At 41.8% G+C, this 18031-nt stretch overlaps 1 protein-coding gene across 1 annotated transcript; it reads right to left on the reverse strand.

Annotated features, from left to right (window-relative positions):
* Positions 1–9197: 9197 nt before the first annotated feature.
* On the reverse strand, positions 9198–18016 carry gpat3 (glycerol-3-phosphate acyltransferase 3). Its single transcript, XM_029655341.2, has 13 exons — positions 17929–18016; positions 17444–17642; positions 16863–16935; positions 11824–12118; positions 11564–11638; positions 11291–11380; positions 11100–11193; positions 10870–10985; positions 10572–10627; positions 10235–10320; positions 9904–10032; positions 9617–9696; positions 9198–9426 (listed from the first exon to the last, which is right to left on the reverse strand). Exons 2-13 carry the CDS (start codon positions 17609–17611, stop codon positions 9291–9293), a joined length of 1398 nt encoding a protein of 465 aa, XP_029511201.1. The 5' UTR covers positions 17612–17642; positions 17929–18016; the 3' UTR covers positions 9198–9290.
* Positions 18017–18031: the final 15 nt, after the last annotated feature.

Below are 18031 nucleotides of genomic sequence, written 5' to 3' on the forward strand. Positions count from 1 at the left end.
GGTTAGTCGGGCTGATTGAGGTAGTATGTACATGTAGATATGGTTGAAGTGACGATGCATATATGATAAACCGAGAGTAGCAGTAGCGTAAAAAGAGGGGTTGGCGGGTGGTGGGTAGCGGGACACAATGCAGATAGCCCTGTTAGCCAATGTGCGGGGGCACTGGTTGGTTGGGCCAATTGAGGTATGAATGTATAGTTAAAGTGACTATGCATATATGATAAACAGAGAGTAGCAGCAGTGTAAAGAGGGGTTGGGGGAGGCACACCATGCAAATAGTCCGGGTAACCATTTGGTTACTTGTTCAGGAGTCTTATGGCTTGGGGGTAAAAACTGTTGAGAAGCCTTTTTTTTTCTCCATGTGGTAGTAGAGAGAACAGTCTATGACTGGGGTGGCTTGGGTCTTTGACAATTTTTAGGGCCTTCCTCTGACACCGCCTGGTGTAGAGGTCCTGGATGGCAGGCAGCTTAGCCCCAGTGATGTACTGGGCCGTAGGCACTACCCTCTGTAGTGCCTTGCTCTCGATGTTGCAGCTGTAGAACTGTAGAACCAATTGAGGATCTGAGGACCCATGCCAAATCGTTTTAGTTTCCTGAGGGGGAATAGGCTTTTTCGTGCCCTTTTCACAACTGTCTTGGTGTTGGTGATGTGAACACCAAGAAACTTGAAGCTCTCAACCTGCTCCACTACAGCCCCGTCGATGAGAATGGGGCGTGCTCTGTAGTCCACAATCATCTCCTTAGTCTTGATTACGTTGAGGGATAGGTTGTTATTCTGACACCACCCGGCCAGGTCTCTGACCTCCTCCCTATAGGCTGTCTCGTCATTGTCGGTGAACACTGTTGTGTCGTCTGCAAACTTAATGATGGTGTTGGAGTCGTGCCTGGCCATGCAGTCGTGGTTGAACAGGGAGTACAGGAGGGGACTGAGCACGCACCCCTGGGGGGGCTCCAGTGTTGAGGATCAGCGTGGCAGATGTGTTGCTACCTACCCTCACTACCTGGGGGGGGCCTGTCAGGAAGTCCAGGATCCAGTTGCAGAGGGAGGTGTTTAGTCCCAGGATCCTTAGCTTAGTGATGAGCTTTGAGGGTAGTATGGTGTTGAACGCTGAGCTGTAGTCAATGAATAGCATTCTCACATAGGTGTTCCTTTTGTCCAGGTGGGAAAAGGCAGTGTGGAGTGCAAAAGAGATTGCATCATCTGTAGATCTTTTTGGGCGGTATGCAAATTGGAGTGGGTCTAGGGTTTCTGGGATAATGTGTTGATGTGAGCCATTACCAGCACTTCATGGCTATAGACGTGAGTGCTACGGGTCTGTAGTCATTTAGGCAGGTTGCCTTCGTATTTCTTGGGCACAGAGACTATGGTGGTCTGCTTGAAACATGTTGGTATTGCAGACTCAATCAGGGACATGTTGAAAATGTCAGTGAAAACACATGCCAGATAGAATGGCTTTAGACATAGGCCTCAGTAACATTTCAAACTGTTGTAAAAATGATACTTTTAAAAAGTTTTAAAAGTATACCATTTAAAAATGGTAATTAACATTTACCTGAACCATGACTGTGATAGATTTGGCCCTAATATTTAACTGAACCATGACTGTGACAGATTAGGCCCTATATTTAACTGAACCATGACTGTGATAGATTAGGCCCTACATTTAACTGAACCACGACTGTGAAAGATTAGGCCCTACATTTAACTGAACCATGACGGTGATAGATTAGGTCCCTACATTTAACTGAACCGTGATGGTGATAGATTAGGTCCCTACATTTAACTGAACCACGACTGTGATAGATTAGGTCCCTACATTTAACTGAACCACGACTGTGATAGATTAAGCCCTACATTTAACTGAACCACGACGGTGATAGATTAGGCCCTACATTTAACTGAACCACGACTGTGATAGATTAGGCCCTATATTTAACTGAACCACGACTGTGATAGGTTAGGCCCTACATTTAACTGAACCACGACTGTGATAGATTAGGCCCTACATTTAACTGAACCACGACGGTGATAGATTAGGCCCTACATTTAACTGAACCACGACGGTGATAGATTAGGCCCTACTTTTAACTGAACCACGACGGTGATAGATTAGGCCCTACATTTAACTGAACCACGACTGTGATAGATTAGGCCCTATATTTAACTGAACCACGACTGTGATAGGTTAGGCCCTACATTTAACTGAACCACGACTGTGATAGATTAGGCCCTACATTTAACTGAACCATGACGGTGATAGATTAGGCCCTACATTTAACTGAACCACGATGGTGATAGATTAGGCCCTACATTTAACTGAACCACGACGGTGATAGATTAGGCCCTACATTTAACTGAACCACGACGGTGATAGATTAGGCCCTACATTTAACGGTGATAGATTAGGCCCTACATTTAACTGAACCATGACTGTGATAGATTAGGCCCTACATTTAACTGAACCATGGCCGGGATACATTATCTACAGACATAGGGTGAAAACATTTGGACAGTATAAAATCACATTATAAGTGAGTTATGGTCCATTATAGATGAGGTTATATAGTTTTTAGATAATCAAGAGATTGAAAATGATATCCGTGGCATAAATAAACATGTGGATAGTGACACAATATAGGAGAGTAATGTTACTCACAGGTCACAGTGTTTCCTGTGACCCATCCACGCGCTGCAGGGATTCACATATAAATAATGGATGCAGACAATCTATCGGCAGCTGTATCATCTGAGAGAGAAACCTCCGTCATGCTATTAGATGAGCTAATGTGGAATGAAAAGCACACAATGACTGGGAGGGGATAGCAGCACAGGGTTAAACGCTGAGCAAATTAAATCAACAGAAAATCTGTGTTCCTCCTGCCTGTGTCTGGAACTTTTAAACATGAAAGGATTCTTTAAAACGCTTCTTTTAAATGGCTGTCCTGTTGAGTGAGACCCCTGACACACCATTGGCAGGGTGAACATGATTGCCGTGGTTCTCTGTGGAATATTCAAACGGTGCTTTATAAAGCCTGGAGTATGGGTCATAACACTGTGATTGTTCCTAACTACTGCAGGTGCTGTGCACAGGCAGGGTCATATCTCAGTCGTTAACGAATCTCTGGAGCGGCCCTGTGCCGTTAGAGTGATGCGGACGGCACATTCCCTGCAATTTAGTACCAGTAACTGATGAGGGTCACGCCAGGTCACTTTCAATTTCCACTCGGAGAGGAGAAAAATGGAAACAACTCATTTGCACAAATTTGAATAATTCGCTCACTCAAAAAAGAAGAAAAAAACGAAGAAGAAAATATGCTGGGATGATGAGTGAGAAAGAGAGGATAAAGAAAGAACAAAGACGGGGAAGGAGGACACTGTTGCACCTTGCACAATAATGATCCACAGCGCCTTGGATCGGCTTGCATAAAGACTAATGATGAATATGACAGAGGATATGAATCCAGATGCAGGAATAAAGCAGCCCTTTCTCTCTGCAGTCTCACATGGGAGTCTCCGCAGTGAGCTTTTAAACTTCTCATAAATGTATTAAGATTGCACCGGGCCATGAAACAGCTGTAGACAATTAATCTTCTGCAAATCTTATCTGAGGAATTGGTTTCTGCAAAGTAACATCTGCTGCTAGAGGTGATTATTCATGGGCAACGCACATCCGCCACACTTTTATGCATAGGGCACGATCATTGCCATTGAAGTAAAAATTTATAGTTTTCCCTGTTCAGTAAAAATAACATTCAGCAGCATTAAAACGTCATCCATCAACATTGTCCTGGGGCCCCTGGCCATCCAAGGCAGAGAAATTAAAAAGTATTCATTTTGCTTAGAAGTTATAAAGCGTGCTGCTCCGCTGAGCTGATATTTGCAGCACTGCTTTAAAGAATAACATTTCAGCAGTGGAGTTGTGGTACTGGAGGAAAAAGAGAGCTGAATTCTCCCAAACCCCTGAGAGACCTTTATGAGAGATTCTTTATGAACATAAGAGGCATGCAGGGTCACATTCTGTAAGTCTACAGTTTTATTATATGCTCAATTAAATGTTAATTTTCTGTGACTATAATAATTGTGTATATCAGGGGAAAATGTCATTCACACAATTGCTGGGATGGAAAGGATTAAAGTAGTAGTTTTCGGAGGTCTAGCCCTTTTTCTGATTTCTGTTGTTTTTCCTACTGTAGCTATGCAGCTATGTGCAATCCCGCTAGCTATTATTACATTGTGTTTATTTGTAAAGGAATAACTAAGTTGCATTACTGCATGCATAGAGATCCCAAGGCACCATCGTTATTTTCTCCCTATTAATTCCATCCTCATTCTGTCTTCTTCATTTCCCAACTGTCGCCATCTCACAGATAGCAATATTATTTACAATATAGGCTGTCGCCTGGAGCCAAGCCAAATGCAATCTTAATAGGAATTTGATCAACGGTAACTTTGGCTGCGTGTCAATTTGTTTGTTTTTTAACACAGCAAAGCAAACAATATGTCCGCCCTCAATTCTTTTGACTAGTTTTGACTTTTTGGGGGAAGACAAAGGGAAAGGTAGAGACGTCTGTGAAAGGTTACACACACAAATACAAAACGTCCAGAGAAATTGGGAATTGCCTACATCAAGTGTATATGAATACAGTAGATGCTGCTTGTCAAAGTGAATTAAATCTAGTTTAGGATCAGATCCAGAATCAGGTCTAAATCTACTTCTGAATACTGGTCTACCACAGGCCATGGCGCTTGTAGGTACACAAAGGCTCTGTACGTCCATGTATTCCATAACACAGTCATTCATCAAAGGCACTCAATTATTCCCTGCAAATCAAAGCCCTCTCGCTCTATGCCATGCCTGCGATGGAAAAGCCATCTGAGAAGTGTGAAGAGTTCCGTCAGACTGAGCTACCTGCCTGGTCGTCGGTCCACATTACAGCTCTGTGGAGGAGATGCTGTTTAAACCTGAACATGTATTGTTCACTGTGACATGCTCAATTCATCATTAGTTGTGAAAGAGAGAACGGATGAGTACACTTTCAATTTAGTTCCATTGCTTTCTTCATTCATCATATCCTCCCTCATCATCCATCATCCCCCGCCCCTTTGATTTGTACGAAAACATACTTTCATAAATGTAACGCAATTAATCATCAAGGCTAAGATAATTTTATATTAACGGAGCAATACATTTATATGATTATTTATTTGATGAACTTGCGCCACAGTGAGTTTCATTGAATCCCATTCTTAGATAAGATCATCTCCTTTACTCAGTGAGCATGAAAGTGAGGGGTGTCGAATCTGGTTCTTTGGTATCATTTCTTTCTAGGTTTATGTACATTTCCCAGAGAACGGCATCGGCCTGCATTCAGCACCCACTGGCCATGCCTTTTATCCTCTTATAACAAGTCCTAAGAAATTGAAAAAGTTGCTGCAATAGATAGGAGGTGACCTGGAAACAAAAGCAATCAAAGGGAGGGGAGACGCAGAGAGCCACTGCCAGCCTCCACCACGCTCCACGTTCAAGGTGAAATTCTGCTACTCTGTCAATAAAAGAAGAAACACCTTTTGAGGCACAGGGCCGAGGGCAAAGTGTAGTCTGCAATTACACACCTTCATGTACCTCCCCAAAGGACATTTTTCATGTAGCTCACCGATTTTTTTGTTTCCCTCCCAACACAATGCATTTTCTATTTTGTCAAAACAGAGGGGAAAAGGGTCTGTGGACTCTCTAATCTGTGTTGTAGGCTGTGATGAAAATGAGTGGGCTCTACCAAAACTTGCCTTCACTGTGAAAGCTTTTTAAACTTTCTATTCATGGTCATGATATTGCTGTAAGATTACATATTTTCCTTACACAATATGGATATACTACTGTACAAATGATCGTACAACAAAATAAAAGTCCCTCAAGCCAACCATACAATCTAGTCGAAAAGATTCCTTTCAGCATTTGATGATAACTAGATAAGAGCATAATTATTTCTCAAACAAAATTATCTTGAATTTAACCACAAATCAATCAGCTCTCCACTTGAAGAACTTCAGACTCCATTGTAGCTCAATCAAAAAAAATCAATGTGGACCAATTATAGCCTGTTTCATTAGTGTATGCAAATCAGGCAGGATCTTGAAAGAGCCGGTCTTATATTTCCCCCTCCTGGCCACCAAGTCACTTTATATGGGGAATGAACACACACACACACACACACACATTCTCATGCACACTCACACACTAAAAACAGAAAATGGAAATTCTTGAAACTTTGCAACAAACTTTGTTGGAGATGTTTTCTTTTCATACTTTGTTTTGTGCCGTTTGTTGAGAACCAGCATGGTGATAACGCTGCGTGTCTGTCTATGGGAGGCTTGCTTTGACCTGCGTTAATCCTGATTTGGTCCTGGCTATGGTGTGACATGTCATAGCATCACGTTCACCCTGTGACAGGAGCTACAGTCCAGTCTGGGGCCATGCCTGGGAACGGCAGACACACTGCTCACAGAATTGAAGCATCGCACACTTGTCTCATTGTATTATTTATCTGCCAAACAGACAGACATCCTTCATCCCGTTCCAATTGTAGCTCTGTTTTATAGTCAGGCATTCGCTGGAACTGTGAACCAAAAAAAAACTGAAAAAATGTTGTTTTTTTGCAACAAAACATATAATATTTGATAACTATCAGTCTGATTCATTATGTGACGAAATAAAGCAGGTACTGGATCAATGGTCATTTTCTTTCCCTTTCTTATGAAGTCAAGTGATTAACTAAGCGCACAATAAATTGGCTTGTTGATGAATAATTACAGAACTCAGAAGAGATTCATAGTGTCATTGGATGAGATGTATGCAGTGGTAGATAGCTCATCCTGAGCCTCTCTCTGACTGATCTCTCTCAGTCAGAAGCACACAATCGGACGAAGTGGGATTGAAGCTACGGAGGACTGCTGGTGGAAGGACAGACAGCACAGGTTACCTATTCACACACCTCCCCTCCAGCTCATCAGGACACGCTGTCCATCCATGTACCTGACTTTTGTCTTTTGACTAAGCCCAAAACACACAAAGGGGAAACTTGTGATGAAATTGATGCAATAACATTAGGGAGGCAGAGACCAAAAAAAATAACTTTTTTTATTTTTATTGAGGTGCATCGTGGGGCTGTAGATTGAATAGTCTTTCCTGACATTCTTCTCAATGTCTCTATATTGATTTCTGTCTGTGAACCTAAACATCACATACATTAGCCTAGGAGTTCCACTCGAAGCATAGAAGGGATGGCAGAACAATGTTTTGAAAGACATTAAGCCCTAACTAATGGCAGGTCTTAGACAGAGCCAGAGTCATCTACCCTCCTGACTGGTCAAGATGCTCAGTTCCAGGCAAACTGTGATTTAAAACGATGTCCTCCATGAACTACATTCTCCGGGGGAAATGATTCAATTTGGCAATTTATTCATATTTACTGAGTGTACCTGCATTACATTTGTATAGATCACTTTGGAGTAAAAGTGAAATGGAGAAAATCGAATCAACATATTGAGACATACCGGGCAGTTGTATGGAGTCTCCAGTCATACAGGCCCCGCAGGGGTCACTCCCATGCCTTTTATGATGTCCCTTTGAAATCTATCTGAATCACATTAAATTGGATATAAAGATGTGCAGACACATACATCACAGTAAATGGTGTGGTGGAGCATCGCTCGCCAAGAGTCCCACCTCAACAATCGGGTTATAAAATCGGCTTTAGATCCGATTAATAATTCACAATCCTGTTAGAAGAGAACAAACATTTCTGTTCAAGCAATTTAAGTTGCGGGATTGTTATTATAGCCGGGTGCTTGAGCCGGGCTGGGAGATGGTCTCGGTGTGGGTCTGCGACCGAGGAGAGGCTGTGAAATTTAAGCTGGCTCCAGCTCACCGTGTGCGGAAGAATAACTCAATGCTATTTCACAGTCTCTGCTTTCTTTATTAAAGCACCGTCACAGTAAACATGTCTTACCCACGCTTATCTCTGCAGCCATTTGATTTGGGATCAAGAGTACGTCCTTGTCCCAAAAGGATGACCTTGGTTAGATGATAGTTGTTCTATTGTTAGACGTATACAGGATCTTAGTCAAATAAGCCTGTTATATTACCACACAGTTAACAATCACTCCCATCTTCGGAATGTCGTATTTGTACACACCAAGACCTCAGCTTATTTAGTAATCATTGTCATTAATATGAACATTTTACAACATTTGTATAGAAAAATTTATGAAATTAAATATTTGTTTCTGGCGATTTGTGTTTTGTATGAGTTTTTGGAGTGTAAATCTAAAAACAAAGCTGTATGGTACACCAAATACAGTTTTAATCAGCCGTGATATAACATGATTCCCACACCCCATACTATTCAACTTAATAGCAGCAGCATTTCTTTAAAAAAATTCTAACTTTGGATTGTAAATGAGCTGTTGATATTTAGTAAAGGTAGTGAGACCTTTTTGTGTGAGTGGATCCTTCCGCTCATGGACAGAGTAAGAGTTGGTGACGTGATTGTTATTTGTTTGAAAAACCTGACTCCTAGTGTTTTATATACGACATTACAAGCTGAATTGTACAACTAGCTCCAGACAGACACAACCTCTAATTAGCCTCTATAGGCGTTTCCATTATACCTATACATCTAATCTTTTCAGATATACACAAATGCTTAAGGGTTAGGCCAGGGGAAGTGGTTTTCAGGGCTGGGCCAAAATGTAGATTTCATAACATTTAAGATATGAAGTAAAGCAACATTAAGCCCAGTCTTAAAATAAATAAATCAGACTTTGATCAAAGCACCTCCAAAACATGAATGTATATATTGTTTATATGGGGTTAGGGGTTGCATTGTACGGAGCATAATGTAACATAAGCGGCACAAACTGTACAGAGTAATATTAATACTAGTACAAACAATGTAAACACATTCTTCGATTAAGGTGAGTTTAGTTAGATGGCAATCAGAAAACATAGCATTACTGTAACATTAGAGATGATTTTATACCATAGTACTACTTGCAGTGAAGTTTGAAATGTTTATGGCTCTATAAAATATGTAATTGCGCAGTCTTTAAAATAAGGCATTTCATGCATTAAAAGTTGATACGTGTTGTGTATCAGATTCAGATATCAATCTATACTCTATTCACCACACAACTATGATGAATACAAAACAAATGCCTTTGTTTTGGAATAAATCCAGTCCATATGCATTGTAGTGTGTAAAATACTTTGTCCACAGTGTTAATTCCAGAGTCATTGTCTCCTGGTGGTCTCTGTGTGAGGCTCTTGGGAGTTTCTACCTTTCTTCCCCATAACCATACCGCTGTACATCTTCTGTTGCTGCTCTTTAAATTCCTCTTTCACCTTGGCTCTCTTCAAACTCCCATCCCTGTAGAGAGACACAGAGGAGACTGAAGGTCACCTAACACGGCTGACAATAACCTTTACAACCCATTATTGTGGAATAGTGTGGTTCACAGCACATTTTCTCCTGATTCCAGAACTCTATTACGATAGAATGGCATGTTTTAGAAGGATGTTTAGTGAGATTCAAGCACGTTTACTGAACGGTTCCTTACCACGCCATGTCCAATAGCCCTCCCTGATGTGCGATAGCAGACTTCACTCTGTTGGCAAACTGGGCCGCATCTTCCCCTTCCTGTCCAAAACGGCAATGAACAGTGATATGATGAATAAACATATAGAGAGGTCTTTGAGGGGTCTTATGTATGTCTATGGCCATGGGGGTACGAGGTGTGTGCACTCTGTAAGGGTTTGTGAAGAAAACACTACATCCAAGTCCAATCTGTTGGTCATGGGAGGGAGTAGCTGGCATTAATACAGCATACACAGTGTGACAACCTACCCGCCTGGTCATGGGGGGCAGGTACCACACGTTGACCACGATGGCCCAGCTGGTCATCATTCTCAGCAGGTAGTTCACCATGTTGTACTTGGCACTGTTCCAGAAGGCATCTCCAAAACGAGGGTCATACTAACAGGGAAGGACAGAAAGGAGGAGATTTGAACAATTATAAAATCAAAAGGCTGAGACAAAGTCAACACGTAACAAGGCCAATATGGTGTCAACTTGATGATGCATTCATATAATAAGTGCTCAGTGACATGCTGCTTGATGGAGGAGCAGAGGTTAGAGAACACAAGGGGATTTCAGACATTCAGATTGCAGCCAGTACCTTGATTGCGACTGGGTATATAGTCCCTCCAATCTCAAAGCTTCCCTTCTTGAACATCATGACCGATGTGTTGTTGATGCAGGTTCCTTGTAAGAGGGAACAGACATAGTCACGAGACCACCACAACCACAGTGTCGAGTGGTGTTAGGCTCTACTTCAATTCAACTCAGTCAATTCAGGAAGTAAACTGCAATCCCTTATCGAAAAGTAATGAGGAAAATTGGAATTTGAGTTTACCTCGTGCATTGACTGAATTGAAATGGAATTGACCCCAATCACAACTTCTCTCCAGACTGCAGCAGAGGAAAGACCTGACAGTCCAAGTATAGAGACTTACCCTCAGGGAAGATCAAGATGGGTAGATTGGTTTTAGCTGCAACATGAGCCCTCAATCTGGGAGAGGATGGATGGGGGCAGATCAATAACCAGGACAACACTAATCATGATGAAAACAATATATAGCAGATAGGATGATTGAGTGGCTGTAATGGCAATGTACTGTATATCGTCATACAATCAATATATGCACCATCAACATCGGCATGCGATTAATTTACTTTTCAGAAGAAACTGAGTAAATGTTTAGATGAAAAAGACCTATCCTGCTGTCTTTTCCCATTTACTTGCTGTCTCACCTACTGGTAACAGCATTTCGGTCTCTCATCTCCGACCTCTCGAACCAGACGTGGGGGCAGGACCTCACCATTGACCTCTGGATGACCCCCATCAGCCCACCGTGACTTTGACCCACCTGGGAATAATACCAGACACAGAGAGCATGACAACTCTAGCCTGCTAAGAACCAAAAGTGATGGATGAGATATCAAATACCAGTGATATGTTGACCAATGTTTATGTTACCCACCATAGCGTAGCATCCATCATTGGCCAAAATGACAATGTCAATAGGCGAGGTGTGGTTTGCTACGCATATTCCTCCTTTTTGTGGCTTATTCTCTCTGTCAAAAATAAGCATTTATTTCAATGACATCGAAAAATGTTTATACCAACATTACTTCCTAAATGTATTTCTAAGTAGTTTGTCTGGATACTAACTTGTTGTGGTATTGAATGGTGGCAGAGAGACCTCTGGCACAGATCCTGTAGCACATCAGATGGACTAATTCACTGAGCCAGTTCTTCAATCTAGAACACAAGAGCAATGTACGGTAACAGCCAAAGGATATTCTATCTTCTCGAGCAATATACCCACTCTCGAGCTAGCCGGCTCGTTGAGAGATAGGAACATTCAATCTTCCTATCACCACAATTTATGAAAGTTCCACAACGCACTCTTAAAAACTCAGTAGCGTACCACATCGTAGTTACCTCTTGTTAGGTAGAAATCCCACCAAGGTTGTCCCAATCACCAGCCAGGTCAACCCAATGATTGCCAGGGTTATCCTAAATGGAAGAAGGGATCACATGTTGAAAAAGAGTCTATAGAAATGTAAACGTATTACCATTCTACTATGGATCACATCATATTGAGTACATGATCGGTTGACAAACTGAATTGAGCTGAACTGAAATGGGTAGGACACTGGCAGGACGAGGTCAAGAGGTCAAGAAGGGCAGGTCAGACCCACCTGAGAGGGAAAAGGACACAGTAACGTATGATCACGCCCAGTCCCCAGATAATGGTGAGTCGCAGGCTGATGTAGTGGAAGTTGTGGTTGGTGCGGGTCAGGAGGTTCCAAGAGACCAGCTCCTCAGAGGAGAAGCGCTGAGTCACCTGGTCGTCCACGATGCTCTCCAGGCCCTTTATGTAGAAGTAGAACGAGTCGCTCAGCGCAAACTCTCCCCTCGATATGGACTGGGTACGATACCGACGCAGCTCCCCCATCTCCTGTTCCATGGAGCCCCCCTCCCTCTGGATGAGTCCTGGCCAAAGAAGAGGAGACAACAGAGATTATTAACTGAGGCGTTTACAGTACGTTATACCTGTGGGTTTAGTCCATACCTAGCGATTTAGGACATAAAATAGAGAGGTGTAAGGAAGGGCAAGGATAGTATAAGTGTACCTACTGATTGTAGTACCTAACTATCTATGATATCCCAGAGAGAGGGTAAAGCTGATGAGGAATGGAGGACTGTTGTGGCATAGCTGATCGGTACGAGGCCTGTCAGTACCAGGTACCACTGAGAGCACAGAGTAGAGAGCTCCCATTCCTTTTCTTCAGACACAGCAGCACTGTATTTTGCCCAGCTTCAGTAAAACACTTCCCTTGTGCCATGATTATACAGTAATACAAGCTTAATTATTATGTTCACAGACATTGAGTTATAGACGACAGGAGCAAACATGGTGGATTTTGTAATCTTTGCTAAACGATTTGCTAAATCTTATTGCACAACATCACGGTGGTGACTTGTCCTTCCTGTGTTTCATAAAAAAATACAAATAAAAGACCTCTGTACTTTTTGAAGTTTCCTGTCACATCTGATTTACAATACCATTGTTTGTGACCAACAGATGGCTGAGTGTTAATTCAACAACATTGGAATTCGAGATAAATAATTTATAGACACCACAAAACGTCCCCAGTTAAAGCCTGACACAAAACCGATCTATTGGAATCTTCAATGCGGTTATAAAATAGCATGTGATATGCATGCCCATTAAGTATAAGTATTTAACACAATATAGGGCAAATGGTATCATAAAGTTTGCAGAGGATGGTGAAGTGACATCTTTCAAATGTTTATTTCCAGAAAAAGCAGATGACGGTGGCACACAGTATTTCACAGCATATGGGTCGAAGGTTAGGCTACACAGAGAGAGGGAGTTTTCTGCCTGAAGTTACGCAATCCGCAATTGCATCATCAAAGTGGGACAGGGCTGCTCCAATCTACACCCACACATCAGCCACAGGTGCTGAGTTGACCAATCACAAGCCCCTACACTGACACGCAGTCACATATGCAGGGTATACTCCTTCCAGACCGAGCTGAATTCAATCCCTCATACTACAGAACACTTTGTTATGAGAGCAGAATTAGGGTTGCAATGCTACCGGTAATTTACGAAAGCTGCCGGAATCTTGGGTAATTTGGGTAATTGACTGAAAATCTATGTCAATATATCACAATTTTAGTCATTTATACTTGAATAATAATTTTAAAAATGTATTCATAGTATAAATGTTTTATATTCATGTCCATATACAGTAGCAGTCAAAAGTTTAGACACACCCACTCATTCAAGGGTTTAACTTAATTTGTTTTACTATTTTCTACATGTAGAATAATAGTGAAGACATCAAAACTATGAAATAACACACATGGAATCATGCAGTAAGCAAAAAAGTATTAAACAAATCAAAATATATTTTATATTCTTCAAAGTAGCCACCCTTTGCCTTGATGACAGCTTTGCGCACTCCTGGCATACTCTCAACCAGCTGCATGAGGTAGTCACCTAGAATGCATTTAAATTAAAACCTGTGCCCTTACGTTGCTTTGTGGAATTTCTTTCCTTAACGCGTTTGAGCCAATCAGTTGACAGCTTTGCACATTCTTGGTGTTCTCTCAACCAGCTTCACCTGGAATGCTTTTCCATAAGACTTGAAGGAGTTCCCACATATGCTGAGCACTTGTTGGCTGCTTTTCTTTCACTCTGCAGTCCAACTAATCCAAAACCATCTCAATTGGTTTGAGGTTGGGTGATTGTGGAGGCCAGGTCATCCGACCAGGTCACTCCATCCCTCTCCTCCTTGGTCAAAAAGGAATTCTTGGTCAAGTTGTAGAAACATCAAGGATGATCAATGGAAACAGGATGCACCTGAGCTCAATTTCAAATCTCATAAAAAAGGGTCTGAACACTTATGTAAAAAAAATCTGTTTTCGCTTTGAAATTATGGGGTATTGTTTGTAGATTGATGAGGGGGAAAAAGTCATTCAATCCATTTTAGAATAAGGCTGTAACTTAACAAAATGTGGAAAAAGTCATGGGGTCTGAATACTCTCTGAATGCACTGTAAACCCATCATCAGAGATGTTAAAGGCCAATCATGGTCAATCCGTCGTCTGCATTGGCCGTGTAGCATTTACTGTGAGGGGATTCATACACCTTGCGCTTCGCGGGGCAGCGCAGAGCTGTTGAGTAGAGCTGATGAGATGGAAGTTGTCAAGGAAGCGAGTTTGAGTTTATACAGGACCTCCCGCCTTCACAATTGTGTAACACTCTCCATATGGAGCCTCCAACCACATTTTTGGATCAAGCATAAATTGGCTGCAGGTGTGGTTCAACTTTGAGCACCAACTTTGATTTTCCCATGATGTCAAGCAAAGAGGTACTGAGTTTGAAGGTAGGCCTTGAAATACATCCACAGGTACACCTCCAATTGACTCAAATTATGTCAATTAGCCTATTAGAAGCTTCTAAAGCCATGGCATAATTTATTGGAATTTTCCAAGCTGTTTAAAGGCACAGTCAATTTAGCGTATGTATACTTCCGAGCCACTGGAATTGTGATACAGTTAATTCTATGTGAAATAATCTGTCTGTAAACAATTGTTGGAAAAATTACTTGTGTCATGTACAAAATAGATGTCCTAACCGACTTGTCAAAACTGTAGTTTGTTAACAAGACATTCGTGGAGTGTTTGAAAAAAATAGTTTTAGTGAGTCACACCCTGGGAGTGCTTAGGCAAGAGGCCTGCGGGCATACATATACATACATATACCTGTAGTATATACCCGTAGTATATACATATACCCATAGTATATACACTAGGTAAGACCTGGGCAGACCACCCCCTGTATTTTGGTTAGTGCACCAGGTGGTGCTAGTTAGGTAAGTAGTGGGTAGGCAGGTAAGGTAGGAGAGGGGGCTTTGATATTTACTCTCTTTGCTTTGGTTCCATCCAGCCCCTTTTCCCCAAAATGACCGTGTGACAGAATAAATTCCCTGTAAACGGTAATTCTCTGCCTTTAGTCATCTTTACTCGCACCTACAGTCCCATACCTCTTTCACGCCACGGGGAGTTGAGTTGTAGCAGGGTGTTGCGTTCCCTCTTCCTAACCTTCCGACTTCAACTGTATAATAGCATTATACCTGTGTAATTAATCATTACTACAGGGTTATTCACATTTCAGTTAGGGGCAAATACAGACCAAAAGGTGTTGATTCAAATGGTGACATTCAGCATAGCGAAGAAAACATAGAAAATAAATCATTTGCGCAAAAGTTAACGAAGAACATAAAGATGACAGTTTTATAGCCATCCACAATAAGTTACACAGACAGGGTCTCACCGCTCTGGCGCTGTGCATCCTTTCCAACTACTTCAGAGCTCTGCTCTCACAGGGGAAAAAACTGCTGCTCCGAATTAGCTCCATTCATTAAAATCACAATTGAACCAACCCCCGTCTACTTTTTGTGACGACCTGGACCTACCTTTTGGTTTTCAAGTATTGAAACCAAAACCAAACACATTTTCATAAACATGAAAAGGTGAATGTAAGAAGCGCTCATCATTTCAAATAGGTTATGTTTTTTACTAAACAGCATATAAACACTAAATAGGTCAGGAGCCAGACAGGGAGCCTAAGAAGCAACGAAAATCAATTATTTGGGCTATATTATTTCAATTATTTCAAGGCTATAGCCTACAAAGAAATACATTGTGAGGCATTTGCAAGTGCGGCTCTAGGCTGGTAGGGACATAAACGCTCAGCATTTAAACAACATTTCATTGTATTGAATCATTATATCATCCGTCTATTAATTGTGCATATAGGCTGTAACTTACTTAGAATTATATAGAAATTAAACGAAAAATGCTTTATAAGGCTCAGTGAGTGCCTTTGAATTTGAGTTTGGCCAGAGTCTGTGGCTTCAGGCTCATGAAATGGTGCCTGGAGAGCAGGCCAACAGCAGAGAATACCCTCTCCTCGCTTGCAGAGCCACTGGAGATGCTAAACACCCTTCGGTTTTTCTTCCCCTATAGGTAGGCCTAAAGGTTTTTTTGGCAAAATATCACAATCAAAACGGAAAGCTCCTTGAAGGTGGGAATATGCCAGGCCTATTGGGCCAAAATCAAATATGGTCTATAGTATAGATAATTAAACAAAAATGAACTAAACTTTGAAGATATCAGATTTTTTGGTTTATACATTTTTTGCTACAATGACACACTTAGTTAGCTACCCACCTTGTTCCTTTCTTTTAGCATGTGCACATAGTAAGTACCCCATCATGCTATCGGGATATGTGTCTTTTCAGATTCCACAATGATTCTTTAGTTGTGGACACTACATCACCGCACTCCCACTCTTGATCGTGGTCCTCATCTTTGTAAGTCACCTTGATTTTGCACCTGTGTGTTTTATCAGTGTCTTTAGCGAACTCCATGACAGTAGGTAAAGCAAGGGGCTATAGGAACACACAAGTAGACTACAAATGCATGCTGGGCAGAGCACGCCCCGAGCTTGTGAAGTGAGCGCTACTGGAGTGAAATTGGAGCGGCCGAGAAGGCCGACGCTCCAGCCTTTGGGAATCTCGCTCCGCGCTCCAGTCAAATTGGGCATGTTCTGCTCCAGCTCCACTCACATACTCTTCTCCAGACCAGTCCAAACCTCAGCATGAACTCATTGATGGGTAATGAGTGTAAAGTCACTCACCAAAGGGTAGAGGAGCAGGCACTGGCAGAGTGGATCGTTCCCTGTGTCCTCTCTCGATCCGCAGGGTGGCCCACTGCCCAGAGAACAGTTATTTTCAGTTGACCTCTCACACAATGCTTTCTACATATTGCCTTTTAATTGCCTAACTGCCCTTGCGTGCCCCACTTTGCACATTAACTATGTCTGTCTGCTCTAAAGGGCCAGGGAGCAACATGAATACAATCCTACACAATAATAGAGAATATAGCCTACAGTAGCCTGAATTTGATCAGATTAATAGAATGACAAAAATGATTTTGGTTTTCATAAATCATCTGTTTTCCAACAAATAATATTCCTTTACCTGAACAAAAATCACATATTTCGCCATTACATGCTATTCACGGTTATGTTTGATGAAAATGTTTTAGAATAAAATAATACATTGTGAGCTGTTCTGGATATCCAGAATTTGAGCTCTTCCAGAATTTCCAGCACAGTTTACATTTTAGTCATTAAGCAGACGCTCTTATCCAGAACCATTTCCAATGGTGGGCGCATACATTTTTTCATACTTTTTCGTCGAGTTTTCGTACAGTTACCTCCAGTATTTTGACCAGGATCTGAATGTAGACAGAAGTGACCCCCAGGGAGAGGCCAAACATGGCAGGTATCATGATGAACCCTATCATCACGGAGAACCACACCTGCAGCAACACAACCGCTATACTCCACAGGTCCTCCATCCCTCCCTCACACAGATCTGTCATCCACTAGTATGGCACATTGGGGTCAAGTTACCTGCAGAACAGACACAACAAATAGCTACTCACTTCAAATAAGCATTGCATTCTGGTTATAGACAGGAGAATACATTGACTGCATACGTTTTGTCGGCCCATTTTCAGAAAAGTATAACTGGGCCCTATGTAAACATGGTTTTGAAACAGGATATCAACACCGCCTAGTTACAGCCAAGCCGAGAAAGAACCACTTGAAATAGTTTACTACGCTACTGAGCCTACCATATCCGAGTTGGACTGCAGAACAGGAAACGTTTTAAAATGTATCAAGAGTAATAGCAAACCTTGGAAGACCTCTACGTTGTCTTAGAGAGTTTTCCATTCTGTACCTCCCTGAAACGGTAGCTAGTATAGTCAGACACAGGACTGTACGCAAAGTTCTGCTGT

Source organism: Oncorhynchus nerka, linkage group LG4, assembly GCF_034236695.1.
Source record: "Oncorhynchus nerka isolate Pitt River linkage group LG4, Oner_Uvic_2.0, whole genome shotgun sequence".
Taxonomy (NCBI): domain Eukaryota; kingdom Metazoa; phylum Chordata; class Actinopteri; order Salmoniformes; family Salmonidae; genus Oncorhynchus; species Oncorhynchus nerka.